The 14,954-nt window shown below is 35.0% G+C and overlaps 1 protein-coding gene across 3 annotated transcripts in view; it reads left to right on the top strand.

The window, feature by feature from the left end:
* Positions 1-14,954, top strand: part of ZBTB44 (zinc finger and BTB domain containing 44) — a 366,779-nt gene that overhangs the window by 1,968 nt on the left and 349,857 nt on the right. For all 3 annotated transcript variants that reach the window (XR_015744676.1, XR_015744677.1, XM_026708977.2), the window contains exons 2-3: positions 6,846-7,903; positions 13,848-13,932. Coding sequence is in view for 1 of the 3 variants with exons in the window: in XM_026708977.2 (XP_026564762.1) it covers positions 6,886-7,903; positions 13,848-13,932 (1,103 nt within the window). In the remaining 2 variants the exon portion in view is untranslated. The remainder of the gene's footprint in view (positions 1-6,845; positions 7,904-13,847; positions 13,933-14,954) is intronic.

Here is a 14,954-nt window from a genome sequence, read left to right as displayed (position 1 = left end):
TATACCCATCAGCCAAAAAAGATATTTCCCCATGTGTTAAACTAAAGCAAACAAAGTACGTCACAACTTATGGCATAAAAATCAGGCTCATACCCATCATCAGAGCATAAATTGCTTAAAATCTGACTACAAATATTTATTATGGTTTCAGAATAATGATTCCTTCCTATGAAAAGGCAACAGGTTAATAGTGCGCGTCATTTTAGCAAAAGGGTTTGTCCGATAGATCTGTTCTAATAGACAAGATATAAATGTATACACTTATTTGCTTGCATGCTGAACAAAACAAGAAAAAAAAATTGTCTATTAGTGTTTTGTTTTGTAGGCATTGGTTCAGTATTCACAGCCGGAAATATAGAGTGTTTTTTACATTATTGTTGACTGAGACTTATTTATTAGATGTGTGTATTCTGCTGAATTTGTTGGAGTCATAATGGCTACTACATGCACAGAAAAAAAGATTTTAAAAAAACTTGTTTATGCTGATAGAGCCATGGATTTGTTAATCACAGCATATTGATCTCCTAGATCATTTGTTGCTTAACATTGTCAAAAGGAATACCCACATTAAAACTGTCTTTTTTCAAAGATGCATCAGACATGGCCTAAAATATGTCATTTTTTAAAGCAGGAGACAAAGCAAACTGAGTATCATTATTTGGCTAAAAGGTAGGGAAATTGTTTTCTCTTTAAAAGTATAATCCTATGTAAGTAAAGACACATTTTAAGACACATAAAATTAGCTGAGAATTCAGTGGGTGATTGATTCTAACTTCTAACTGAAAGACCAAGGGCTGTATGGTTTAGAACAGGGTTGTCAAACTCGCAGCCCATGGACCATATGTGTCACATACTGGACATGCCCATACCTGGTTTAGTGAGGGTGGGGAGTCGCGATATCTCACTTCGCCGCTGTGACAGTGAGAGTTTGACATCCCTGGTTTAGAAGATGGAATATGTTAGGCAGGTGAAAGTATAATTGACTTTCAAGTAGATTCAGAGTTTATATCCCTGCTTTCTTGTTCCTGCTCTATGGTTTTTAACTTTACTTTCGAGCTTGCAAAATTTACTCAGTGTTGTATTTGATAAAAGTAGTAACTGTCAAAATTGACAGTATTTGATTTAGTCTCTTATCATTCTGTAGATTAGAATAATCCAATGAGTAAATACAGCATGAAATACTTTTGAAAGAATCGTTTTCTTTTTATAAGTGATTTAATTTATGTATGGTAATGCATCTTATGACAAAAATATTTGAAAGAGTCTCAATTCATGTTTGGTTTACTCTGCAAGCAAAACACTTTTCTTCTTTACAAGAGAAGAACGTTACTCTTCTTCCAAGAAAAAAAAAGATATATTTTTGGTCTCACCACCACTTTATAAAGTAGATTTGACTAAAATATAGTTACTACACAAAATTATGTCTAATAATCATAATTATTTTAAGGATTTCAATAGTGTCTGTCTTCAAGCCAAAATCCTACTGGTTTAAAATAGGTTAAGTACATGGAAGAAGAATAAGCTAAGAAATAAATGTGCTGGACAGCATACTGGCTAAACAGAGAAAGCTATAAACCAGGAAATCCTTACTTTAAATCTCACTTTTCCTATATTCTCCCTAGGTGGCCATAAGTAAGCCACACACTCAACCTCAAAATTCTTTCTGTAATAGAAGGACTATATTGACTACCTTTAGAGCAGCCTTAGCCTTAAAGGCCTGCTGTGAGGATCTGCCATTTCTGTGCATGACTTACCCCCACCGGAGACACTAAAATGCAGTTGTTAACAGGGCCTCCTTGAGGAGTGTGACCAGATTTTTTGGCAGCTGCTATGAATGTACTCTATGGCGGATCATAGAGTTCTTTGAGAATGGCTGCTAAAACAGAATGTACTGTTAGCCTATGTTGAGATGGATTTATCATTAAATCTTAAGGTTTGGAGCATCTTTTTAGCATCAACAGCGGTAAAGAGGTAAGAATAGCCTGGGAACAAATTAAGCTTCTTTCTCTCCATTTACTTGCCTTCACACAAACACATATAATCCTTTACATGTGATTGTACAAACTTTATAGTGCATGTGGGCAACTCTAACACAGTTGTCCACATTAACTTCAAAAGATTGTTATAAGGGATACAGTTAGATCATACACATGAAGTTGTTGAGCACTTGAATGCATAATACAGAAATATTATTTAAACCACTTATAGTACAAATGAAGTTTGAATAGCAGTTACATAGTTGGGTTGTTCTGAGAGCTACCTTGTTCATAGTATATATTTAAAGTTATTCTACGTCCTTAGCAAGAATTCGAGAGATTAATTGCATTCTTTGTTCATGGTGATTTAATTAAATAGGTGGGTAGTTAGATCTGTACTTAGTACTTGATTTAATTGGTTTACTGCCTATTAACTAAAATCTGACTTCTAGTAAAATCCAGGGGTAGGTATTTAGTGCTCTAAAGTTTTGCATAGTGACAATAAAACTTTTAATTTTCAGAGAGAGAAAATAAATGACACAAGAACACATTTCTATCCATTTCTACAGAAAGGTTTTGTTCATATATGAACAGTGCAGAAGGTAGAAAGGCACTGAACTAAACTGAAATAAAGAATTACCTCTATCAGATAAGCTTCTTGCCTAGGCCAGTTAATTATAACAGCAAATAGTTATTTAATACTGCAGCTACTGATCTCTGCTAGAAATAACAAACTTTTCCTGAACATTTTTATTTATAATTATTTAATGTACTGAAGTTGTAGCAAATTATTTGTTACCAATCTTGATATAAATATGTAGACTTTCTTGGTACTGTATGTTAATTTCCGTTGTTTCTATTTAGATTACCTATTGTTACCTTCAAGTAAAACTAACCCCAATTGACTTTTAAAACACCTTGAATATGTCACATTTAAAGTTTAATTTCTGGTGGTTATCATTTGTATCTTTTTTCTTTTAATTTCTTCTCCTTCCTAGAGGCCACATACTTAAAGGTAACTAGCTTTTTAAAAAATCTGATTAAACAGCAACAGGGAATTAAGAGAATTTCTGCTTTTTATAGAATACCAGATTTTCAGGCATTCTGGCCATTATGAACAATACCTAGCAAAATTGACATGAAGTGGCTATGTTTGTTTTATCCTCATACCAGTGACTCATAAAGGGTATTCAGAAATTTACCTGTTCACAAATACTTCTAAAATGGAGACATGGGTTAGGGTTAAGATATGGGCATTTTGAGGGCTAGAAAGTCTATGAAAGATTGAGGACAATAGAAGAAGGGGGTGACAGAGAAGTCAAAATTTTATTATGGTCATAGATCTGCTAAAGAGATAGTTACTGTATAGAATCTGTTTATTTTTTTAATGGCAAATGATAGTTTCTCATTGTAATTTCTTGCATTGATAATAATAGATTGGGTCAAATATAAGCTAACAAACTGAACAAAAAATGTTATCCAAATATGTGAAGCAGTAAGTAGCTTCACAATTATCTTACCATCCTGTTAATTTGGGCTGGAATTTGTTAAGATTCTAGTGCAGGCAGAATACATATATTTACTGCCTGTTTCCAGATGTATGTGAAGTAAAATAAGATGATCTCTCAGGATTAATGAAGTAACCTTTTAAAATTCAGAAATTGCTGTAAGTTGGTTTGTATAGCTTTGAGATAAACTTCTTACAAAAACATTTTCCAAGTAACTTCAATAAATAGAAACAGTTGATTAGCCTCATGTATTTTCTGTAGGGCGGAGCAAAGAAGATTGGCTCCTGTTATAGGGAACATATCAGCACAGAACCTAGATAAATCTGCTTAAGTAATCATTATCTTCGTGTATTGATCTTATCTCTTCCCTTCCCCAGCAGCAGTGACATACGGCTTTTAAACTTACAGGATTTTCAAAAGAGTTGAATTTGTGCTGGCCTGAAAGTGTTAATCCTGAACGGCAAACAATTTTTTTTTGTTTGAGATGAGCTATCTAAAAACATTTAATATATGATTTCATTTAGACAATTAATTCATTGTAAAGTTAAATTAGTGTAGAAAGGGCAAGAGCAAGTACCAAATGCTTGTCTTGTTTAAACTTGAACAAGATTCCTGAAAGTCAGTTCCTTGTACAGAAGTAATTGATGTCAGTAGAAGTTGATGGATTAGCAAAATCATACACACCTTGAATGTTTCAGTAGAACAATGTGATAACAATTAAGTTTAGCCATACTGGGGGCATGAGAGATGGATTGGTATGGGAGAAGTATTGACTGGGTCAAAAATTTAAAAGAGGCAACATGAATGGTTAGAAAGTTACTTCAGAAAAGAAATAACTTGATGTGTGCTTTTCCTAGCAATTCAGTATATGCACAGATAAGTGCAGTCATTATTGTTTGAAGTAAGTTTTGGATGATAGTTGTACAGTATTTGGCAAAGGTATTTATTGCAGTGCAGACTTTTTAAATGAAAATACAGTAACTTAATTGGAACTCTAGCACAGGGCTCCTACAAGTTTGCAACATAGTATTATATGATCAAATGTGATATTTTTAAATCAAAATGTAGCTTTGATTATAATTTAATATGTTATTTTTTCCACTAAAATACTAATTGTTTCTTATACTATAATGTGTGAATTCAAATATTGTGACTTAGCATAACAGGACAAGAGATTTATTCTTATGCTTATCCCTTCTTGGTAAAACACATCCCCTACAGTATTGGTTAAGAATTATTATTCTTTTGACCCAGATTAAAATGTTTATTTATCTGGCCTTTTTATGTTTAGTTTTTCTTTATTTTTGCCTTTTAATTTGTTTTAAGGTTGTAATTCTCGTTTATTGTACTACAGGATTATTTTACTACTTTTAACATTGTTTCTATTCTGTAATTCTTTAAGATATATGTATATATACAGACTTTAGCATAGCTCTATAACTTCATTAAAATAAACAATAGCTATTCAAAACTCAACCTAATAATTTATTTTGTAGATTTTTATTAGGAAATGGTGCATTAAAAATACAGTGTTACGCATTGGAATGGATCAGTGGAACCACATTGGATCTGTATTTAATCTACAAGAACGAGCATAGATAAATAATGTAGTAGTTAAATTATTGAATCTAAGAAGATTCAGATTCTACTTCATTCTCATCTAAGGAAGGTCACTGGTTGACTTTGGGCAACCATTCTCTCATGATTTTTGTTTGGAGGGTGGGGGAAATAAGATGAAAATGCACTGTGTACACAACCTTAAGCAAAGGAAGGATATAGCAAAAATCTGCCTACTGTTACTCTTAATTCAAGTAATCTCACTGGCTGTCTTGGGCCGGTCATGCATTCTCAGTGGAATCTGTCTCACTAGAAAGTTATGAGGAAAAACAGGAGGAGGTAGAGTTGTGTTATATATGTCACCTTGAGTTCCTAAATGAAAGGCAGGATTATGTAAATAAATATGTCTGCTAGACTTGCTGAGCTCAATTGGTATCATTTGGTATGTGCTGTGTATGTGATTATAGCCTGCCGTTTGTACTTTATAGTGTACTGTTTCGAGTATCCCAACCATATCTATCTATATTTGTGTATACACAAACACATTAAATTACCTGATTGTATAATACGCAGACATGTAACATAATCAACCCCCACCCCAAGACTTATTTAGAATTGTATAGCTTTAAAAACATGATCAGTCATGCCTAAGCATTATCTTTCAGATAAGATCATCTGTAAGAAGGTGACCTTAAATGCCCATTTTAGTATAAGAGAAAGTTCTACTATATTTAGAAATCCATGAGTATTACTGAAAGCAGCTGTGGTATCAGATGGAGCAATTACATTCTTGACAACACTTGAAAATATTATTGACTCACCTCATGTGATTTTATTATGTCAAAAAGATTATGCAAATACTTTTGACACGGTATCTTAATTTTCTGAAATTACTGAAGAGTATTTTTTTCATATTTGCTATCAAGTTCGACCACTTATTTAATAGGCAAGTGAACTCTGACAGGATTAATTATTCTTGAGTCTACATTAGCTTGAAATCTAATCTACATGATTGATTAAGGATTTGAAGCAGTGAACTTACAAAATCTGAGCTTCTTACAATGTGTGTTATAGGGGAATCCAAGCTTTAGCATAAAAGTCTTTGTTTACTAAACTGTCCAGAGTATTATATATCAATTACAATTCAAGTTTCAAATAATTATATATTGTATTTTTTCTAAATTTTCCTGCAAGCACAGTTGTACACTATTAATGATGATTGGATTATAATTTTGTCAAAATTCCTATTGAAGCAGAATAATCAGTAATGTACCAAGAATAATTTCACTACAGGAAATGTAAAATTTTATTTCATGTTCCTGTAAAAATCATAAAAGAGGCAAACCATATTTATAGCTAGCAATGCTGGACGAGATTTGATTACAATATTTGCACCACTTGCAATCTCCTGAAAATTTACTTAGATACTACGTCTTACCATTGTTTAAACTAACTACAGTTTGGCCTTATTCCGAGAATATATCAAGCAAAGATTCTGACACAGCATCAAAGACGAGAAAGGAGCATTCACATCTGTGATTAAGCAGATTTTTGTTAATAAGAACAGTTCACGTAGCCTTTATTTGCCATTGACACAAATACAACATTTCAGTCTTGTATGTCTTGTTTGAAATAATTGACAAACAAGTAATATATTTTCACCAAGTTAGCAAACACAGAAACATTATTTAACTAGCACTCCTAAGCACATATTAATGACGTGTTTTATGATAAATTCCCAGAGTTTTAGCTTTTACATAATTATGTAACTGAAAAAACTTTCCCCTTTTTTTTTCTTTTCTAGGTCCATTTTGAGTATTTGTCGCAGCAAGTATACAAGTAAAATGGGCGTCAAAACATTTACCCACAGTTCCCCAGCTCACAGCCAGGAGATGCTTGGAAAGCTGAACATGCTACGTAATGATGGACATTTCTGTGACATCACCATTCGTGTCCAAGATAAAATCTTCAGAGCACACAAGGTAGTTCTGGCAGCTTGCAGTGACTTCTTCCGTTCCAAATTGGTTGGCCAAGCAGAAGATGATAGCCAGAGTGTACTTGACTTGCATCACGTGACTGTGACTGGCTTTCTGCCTCTTCTGGAATACGCCTACACGGCAACATTGTCTATTAACACTGAAAACATTATTGATGTCTTGGCTGCTGCTAGCTATATGCAAATGTTCAGCGTTGCTAGCACCTGTTCTGAGTTTATGAAGTCAAGTATTTTATGGAACACGCCCAGTAGTCAGCAAGAAAAGGTGCTAGATACAGGCCAGGAAAACAGTGCAAACTGCAATTTTACATCACGGGATGGCAGTCTTTCTCCAGTTTCCTCGGAATGCAGTGTGGTAGAAAGAACCATACCTGTCTGCAGAGAATCGCGGCGGAAGCGTAAAAGCTATATTGTAATGTCCCCAGAAAGTCCACTTAAGTGTAACACCCAGACAAACTCCCCACAAGTTTTGACTACTTCAGCTTCCTATGCAGAGAGTAGAAGTCATCCTGTAGACTCTTCCTTATCTTTTCCTTGGACTTTTCCTTTTGGAATTGACCGAAGGCTCCAGTCAGAAAAAGTGAAACAAGTAGAAAATTCTCGGACTCTAGAAGTGCCTGGTCCCTCTGAAGCATCTAGAAGAATTTCCGATTATATGACGTGTGAGAGCACAAAAACCACTTCACCCCTGGTGATTGAAGAAGATGTGCGTGTAAAAGTGGAAAGGTTGAGTGATGAAGAAGTACATGAGGAAGTATCTCAGCCTGTTAGTGCATCCCAAAGTTCTTTGAGTGACCAGCAGACAGTCCCTGGGAGTGAACAAGTTCAGGAGGACCTTTTGATCAGTCCACAGTCGTCATCTATAGGTAGAATCACTTAAATCTATGTGTGTTTCATTGTTTCTTTATGTTCATTCTGAGTTTACAAGTGGTTCGCAAGAAATACCAGTGCCGTATCTTGTAAAAGTTGACTGTTTTCACTGTATTTCAGACAAAATGATTTGTCAAATTCATGTAATCCAGAAGTGTTCAATCTCCTTTCTTTCAATTTTAAACGTTATTTGACGTGCACATAAATAATTGCTTTGATTTGTGATATGTTAAACATTTTCCACAAGCCATTTTAGATACTTTCTGTAGAAAACAAGTTAAAAGTAATAAACCAGTCTACAATCTACACTAGAAGTTCTATTGAGTCAGTGGGCCTTATTTCCTGACGAGTTATTACACTTTGCACAGCAAGGCAAGAGAAGAGTTGTTCCTTCTGTTTTGAAACTCCCAAGAAGAAAACACCTAAATCAAAGAAATTTAGTTTTGTTGCTGCTTTGAGGAAGCAGGAAATAGTTGTAGTGGCAATGCCTCAGTAAAATTATATTGCCTTTTCTTGCATCGTATTTTGAATAGCTGTTATGTTAACAATAGATATTGGCTACGTTTCAGTTCAAGTTAAATTGTTTTGCCTTTTTTTTTAGCAGTTGTGAATTTTTGAATAGAAGAAAAACAAAGGTGAATGGTTTTTACAGTATTATTAGATACCCATATATCTAAACTGCCAGAAATATGACAGTATGGTTTGTCAATAAGAAAGGCAAAATTTATTTTCCTGCAGCCCTTGGAACAAAACTAGTTTACCAGACTAACGTAATCCAATCTATTACCATTCAACACATGGAAATGGGAGTTCAGGAAATAAATTTCCAGTGACATGTGGTTAGTCATACAGATTCATTATTGGAGCAGAGTAACATCTTAATTGTGTGAAATTAGGACATGACCTTTTTAATGACTTTTCAAGAAAAGAAATGGCTAAAATCAATTGCTAAGAGGGAAAGTATAGTCTTTAAGAAAACCTCCTCCCACAGAAGCCCCTGGAAAACTATACAAGTGCCCTAGACCTACATCAAGGATATGGACATCTTGTGGCAATGAAACTTGCCCTGCACACATTCCCCATTCCACCCCACAAAAATTGTTTATGTGCATGTGTTTTAACTGTGCTTTTTAATCGTTTATCTTCTTCAGTTGTGGGATTTTCCTCACTGTTATAGCTGAATGAGAAGGAGTTGAATTCTCATGAGGAAGATATCTTCCAATTCTGATTCAGGTTTTTTGTTCTATGAATGTTCCAAAGAAACCTCAGTGATCTGGAGCATAGTTTAGTATTCAGTTCTTTGCTATCTTTTTCATACTCATTCAATTTCTTGCTGGTTTTCTTAGGAGCTACACATGTCATCATCGAGTCTATTTTGGAGGTTTTGGACATGAATTTCTAGATTATTTAAATTGCCCTCCCTGAGACAATTTCCCTAGGACACTAATTATGCCCATGGAATTCTCCTTGCCCTGCCTAACATTTTGTTTTAAAGGAGTATTTTAATTAAAAAATGGAACACTTAAGTTTCTAAGCAAAAGGGCCTGCCTCAGTTTCATTCTTAATTTCTATAGGTGTCCATGGTTTTGGAGTGGACCTTTTAAGCAATTTTAGAAAACAAAACGATAGGTATTGGCTGCCCAGTTTTGTGGGTATGCCTGTCTGGAAAGATGACAAACATAAAATGGAGTCATATGGGGTATCCTTTCATGGAATGAGACTAGAAGGGGATGAAGGTAGCATCCTTGGTATGTAAATTAGAGTTTGGTGTGTCTCCCAGGGCAGCTATTGTAGCCCTTCTTAACTGGGTAGGTTAGAGCATCCACAGCATTTCTCAAAATATCAGATGAACCTATCGGGCCAGAAATATTGAGCACCATGTCTTATATCGTGATTGCTTACTTCACTGCATCTTCATTTGGAGGTATATTACAGTAATTTTAAAAGTATGATAGTCATTTTTAGAGTAGATAAGGTAAGAAGATGCAAATAGAAATTCATTAAAGAGCAAATTTATTTTGTTTCTGGTTAAAATAACACCAATTTCCATCATTGGTTTGTGATTTACATTTGATCAGAAAGTGTTTGCCAAATAATTAGAACAATTTAGATAGAATATAATGCACAATATTTTAACGCAGGAGATTTATAAACCAAAACAAGTTTTGATGATTTCCATTTTCTTTTATTTATACATAATACAAATAATAAACTTATAGATAATAAATATTTGATTTATTAAATCGTTTAAGTGTTGTCAGTAAGTAATTCTTCAAAATCATCATACTTTAAAAAAAATTGGCATATTAAGTAGAATTTCTTGTTGGGTGATTAAAAACACAATAGCCAGCTTTTTAAACTTACTTTCTCTTAAACCCCAGTGCATTAATAAACTATATAATGGAGGAAAATGACTACAGAAATCCATCTATGGAGCTCAGCCATAGCTTTTTAAATGAAGTTAATTTGTTAAGCAAAAGCTTGGAACAATGTTCTCACAGTAAACAAAAACCTTCCAAAATGCTTTTTATCAACAGAAACATTTTGATTTGTAAAACAATCAAAGATTATTTAATACACTGATATTATTGAATATATAGTTTACAAACACTTTATACTGTAAAACTAATATGGTATCCCAAAGTAAGGAAATCAGACATGCATTTCAAGTGTTTTTACCCAATCGTTCTTATCAAAACAGACCATCTCACCAAACATCTCAGACCCGCCTTATTTGTTACTATTATTTTTTTAAAAATCCATATACTTGAGTGGACCATCAGTGTTGATTAAAGGCATTTTGCATTTTTATGTTATATAGGTAGTGTGGTGAACAAAATGCCACTCTGCGTCTTTCCTGATCAGTTTGGCTGAATGTGTGCAAAAAAGAACGCAGGCTTTGGCCATGCCAGCTGAACTTTCTCATTTGCAGGAAGGCAGCAATGGGGTTCCAGCTGCAAAGCCATCAATATAGAGCTGGGACAAACAACCTGTTTGATTTTCATGCTCCTTTGTTCATACTAACAGTTTGCATTATTCCGTCTGAAGATGCAAGACCTTAAAAGTGGTATGAGTGTTGACAGTTTCCTGGGATATCAAATAGTTTTAGACAAGTTGCTGGTTGCATCCAAAAAAAAAATAAGGCCATTGATGAAAAGGACTCCTTCGTCAGCAGTAGTTTAGATAGAGTCCAAAAAGTAGCTGCAGTAAAAATTTAGCACCCCCAGTTTGTTTTTCCCCCACTTCTGATCCTTTTAGGGATACTCTTCCATGGGGATTAGTTTACTTCAATTTTTCGTAGGTCATTTGAGCCTTTTTTTTTTAGTGATGCATAAAAATGTTTCAAATGCTACATTTATTAGAGAGAAAAAGAGGGATTGGTCTTGCTTTACTGCATGGATACATGAACAGGAAAAAAAATTCACCCATCAGCTTGTCCCTCGGTGCATTGAGAATTTTAGCCATCACTAGGATGCACTTTATCTTCATTATATTAACATGAGTTGGAATGCCTTTACCATATAACTTCTAGATTGTTATTTGTTTGGTTGTTTTCATTTTATCACCAGCATTTAGCAGAAGGTTAGACCTGTTGACTGATATAGTCCCTTCCAATTCAGGCTTTATGATTTGAAAGTATATCTCCAACCCCATTCTCTTGGACCATATTATGCTGGCATCTCATTTACCCATAATTAAATTTAAAAGTCATCTGATAAGACCAGTGGTGGAATTCAGCCAGTTCACAGAAGTTCGGGAGAACCAGTTGTTAACTTTCTGAGCAGTTTGGTGAAGTGGTTTTTGGAAGAAATCGTTAGGGCAGAGAACCGGTTGTTAAATTTATTTGAATCTCACCACTGGATAAGACTTTATAAATACCATTTTGAGTGTAATTGGAGATATATGCATATTGTCTAGTCACTTTCAATTAGCACTGACAGTACCCTTAATATTTAAAATATAATATGCCGACATATGCCTTATGTTGTAAGGCTTTTGATTCATGTAGCAACATCTAGATGAACTTCAGAAAAGCTAAGCAAAGTCAAACCTGATAATCCATGAATTGAACCACCAGAAAATTCAAGATTCAAGGCTATATTGAGAGGTTAAAAAAAAATTCTGGAAGAGAGTCTTCTTGGTAACAGAAATTAAATGGTCTTGATTGTGAAGTGATCAAGATTCAAATTTGGCTCAAGGAAGCCGCCTTCTTTTTTAAATCTAAGATAATCTGCTGTAAACAGCGGTAGCTTCCCAGGGTCCGGCACAAGGATCGTCCCAATTGTGTGCCTTTGACAATCCTTTAAATGAAGGCGCCTATAACTGGAAACCACAATCATGTTTAGGAGACATTTATCTCATTACTGAACAACGATCCTTTCTTTCCCTCATTGTTTTCTAAACCAGTCAGATATTGATGGAGAACAATAGCATGTTACAGTTAAACAGAAGTCAGTGCCTTAAATTGATGCTCGTTTCTTTTTCGTAGATGTCGAACACTAAAAATAAACTTACCAGCCCTAATGGTTTTTCAGGGTCACACTGGAATCCTATACCCACAGGATTCTGTAAATATCCAGGTCACCACAGCTTTCAGTTTTTAAACACATTGAAATCCAAGTTATTTTAGCAGTTCCAAACAATATAAGTAGCCTAATATTGTGATTGTACTGACTCAGGAATAAATTCCAATGAATTTAATGGGACTTCTAGTTCTGTTGGTAGCCATGAGTTAATAACAAATGAAGCAAGTCCCGATTCCTTAGAAATAGCGGCAGAGTTCTGTCTCCTGGAAAACTGGATGTATGTGGTTTAAGATATCACACACTCCGAATCCAAAATAGTAATCTGCTTTGGAATGTGGTTTCCAGTAAATGACATGCCCAGTAAAAGACCTCCCAGGCTGTACAGGTAGTCCTCGACATACAACAGTTCATTTAGTGACCGTTCAAAGTTGACGACACTGAAAAATGTCACCTTTGCAGCATCCCCATGGTCATGTGATCAGAATTCAGCTGCTTGGCGACTGGTTCACATTTATGACTGTTGCTGTGTTCCAAGATCATGTTTTGCAACCTTGTGACAAGCAAAGTCAATGGGGAGATTGCCAGATTCACTTAACAACTGAAACTCATTTAACAGATGTCTCACAACAGAAATTTTGGGCTCAGTTGTGGTCGTAAGTCCAGGACAGTGGTGGGTTTCCAAATTTTTTCCTACTGATTCTGAGAGAGCGCTTCGCTCAAAATTCCACTACCGGTACACCAGAACCAATTCGAATCGGCTGAATACCACCTCTGGTCCAGGACTACTGTACTATATTGAGGGACTAATAATCTCACCACATTTAACAAATCCTCCTCCTGCACCTTTTCACTGTTCACGGTTTTGAAATGGCTTCAGTACAGATGAGTAGAAACACAATACTAATGAATGCTGCACATTTAACGGACAGCAAATCCTTGTCTTTTTTCCATTAATTTTGCTTTAGACACACTCAACTTCAGTTAGGACTCTTTGGGATGTACGGAGCTATAAGCAACACAAATCTGGAGAAAAGTTATCAGGAAGAATATGAGCTTTGCAATTATTTGATTTTGCCTCTGCATTATACTGTTTAGCCTTCCTTGGGCATTGTTTAAACAAACTGGCTTTAATTACAGTCTCCTGCCTCCATTTAATATGTATCTAAGCCGCCTGAAAAATCTCTTGAATTCATATATGCCAAATTTATTAAAGTTTGTTCTTTATAAATTATGCAGATTGCTTTACATCATTATCGTATTGTGTTATAACAGAATTCTTAAATATGGCAGCATATTTTACTAACTAGCATAACTAACTGTTGTTAGTGAAAAAGTTACGAGGATGAAAAAAAATAATTGCTATGGTTCCATTAAATTGTAACTTAATATGTATGATTTATTTAACTGCCCCTAGGTTCAATAGATGAAGGTGTCACTGAAGGATTACCAACACTCCAGAGTACTTCTGGTGGGAATATCCATGTGGAAGATGATGACCGGTATGTATAAATATAGTATACAAAGCATTCTGCAGAACAACCTTCTTCATTTTGTCTCTGTTATGGTTCCTAGAATTTCCAGCCAGTGGAGTAGTTGGCCATGCTATCAACAGTGCCAGGCTGGAGGAAAGTGATGTATAACACCTAAACTAGATCCCTGTAGATAGATTGCTGTGTTGAGTCATCTAAGATGGTGACAAACCCGACATGTATCTCCTTTGAATTCAACCATCCCTGGAAAAATGCAGGATTTTCTAAACAAGTGGAATTCAGAGCCAGTAGCCAGTCATGAGATTGAAGATATGAGGTTCATGAACACAAAGCTCCAATGTTCACCATCCACACTGCCTGTCACCAGACTATTTTTTTACATTTTACATTCCTAAGCAGAACAAGGAAATTTTCAAGCTGGGATACTACTTAGACATAGAGTTTCCTAGGTGACCTTGAGGCAGTCATGGTTTCTGACAACCTAGCTTCCAAGAGAAGGAAGCTCAGGGTTGTGCTGTGGGGTCCTTGATGATCTCTGAGTTTGGTTCTTTTCTTACAGGCATTGAAGAAAACAACCAAGTCCAGAGAGCATCAAGCACCCCACAATCTAACTTCCTTTTCATGTACATGTTTGGGTTTTGTGCATATACCATGATGGATAACTTGGCTTGCAATACAACAAATACAGTTTTAGAGTGGTTAAAATCAGGATTAGCAGAACAGAGTAAATCTGAGCCTTTATGTAATCCAAATTAGGGACATACTTTCAATCAAGTAGATACCCACTTTTTAAAAATACAAGTGAACATCTACCCAAAAGATTTAGAGGTAGAAGAAGAACATATCACAAGATTTAACGTGGCCGCTAAGTGGTATTTTAAAAAAGCAAAATTAAAAGCATAACACTCTTACGCAGCACTTGGATTGTTTAAACAACATTATCTGGAATAGATATAACTGTATAACATTTGTGCCCACAAAATATTTCTGACCTTTCCAAATGTACACCAGTTTAATCATTCAAGTATCAG

Source organism: Pseudonaja textilis, chromosome 9 (assembly GCF_049901715.1).
Source record: "Pseudonaja textilis isolate UNSWEBS1 chromosome 9, rPseTex1.2, whole genome shotgun sequence".
NCBI classification, from domain to species: domain Eukaryota; kingdom Metazoa; phylum Chordata; class Lepidosauria; order Squamata; family Elapidae; genus Pseudonaja; species Pseudonaja textilis.
Note: the sequence above shows the minus strand (reverse complement) of the source record. Positions and strands in the feature narration are given on the sequence as shown.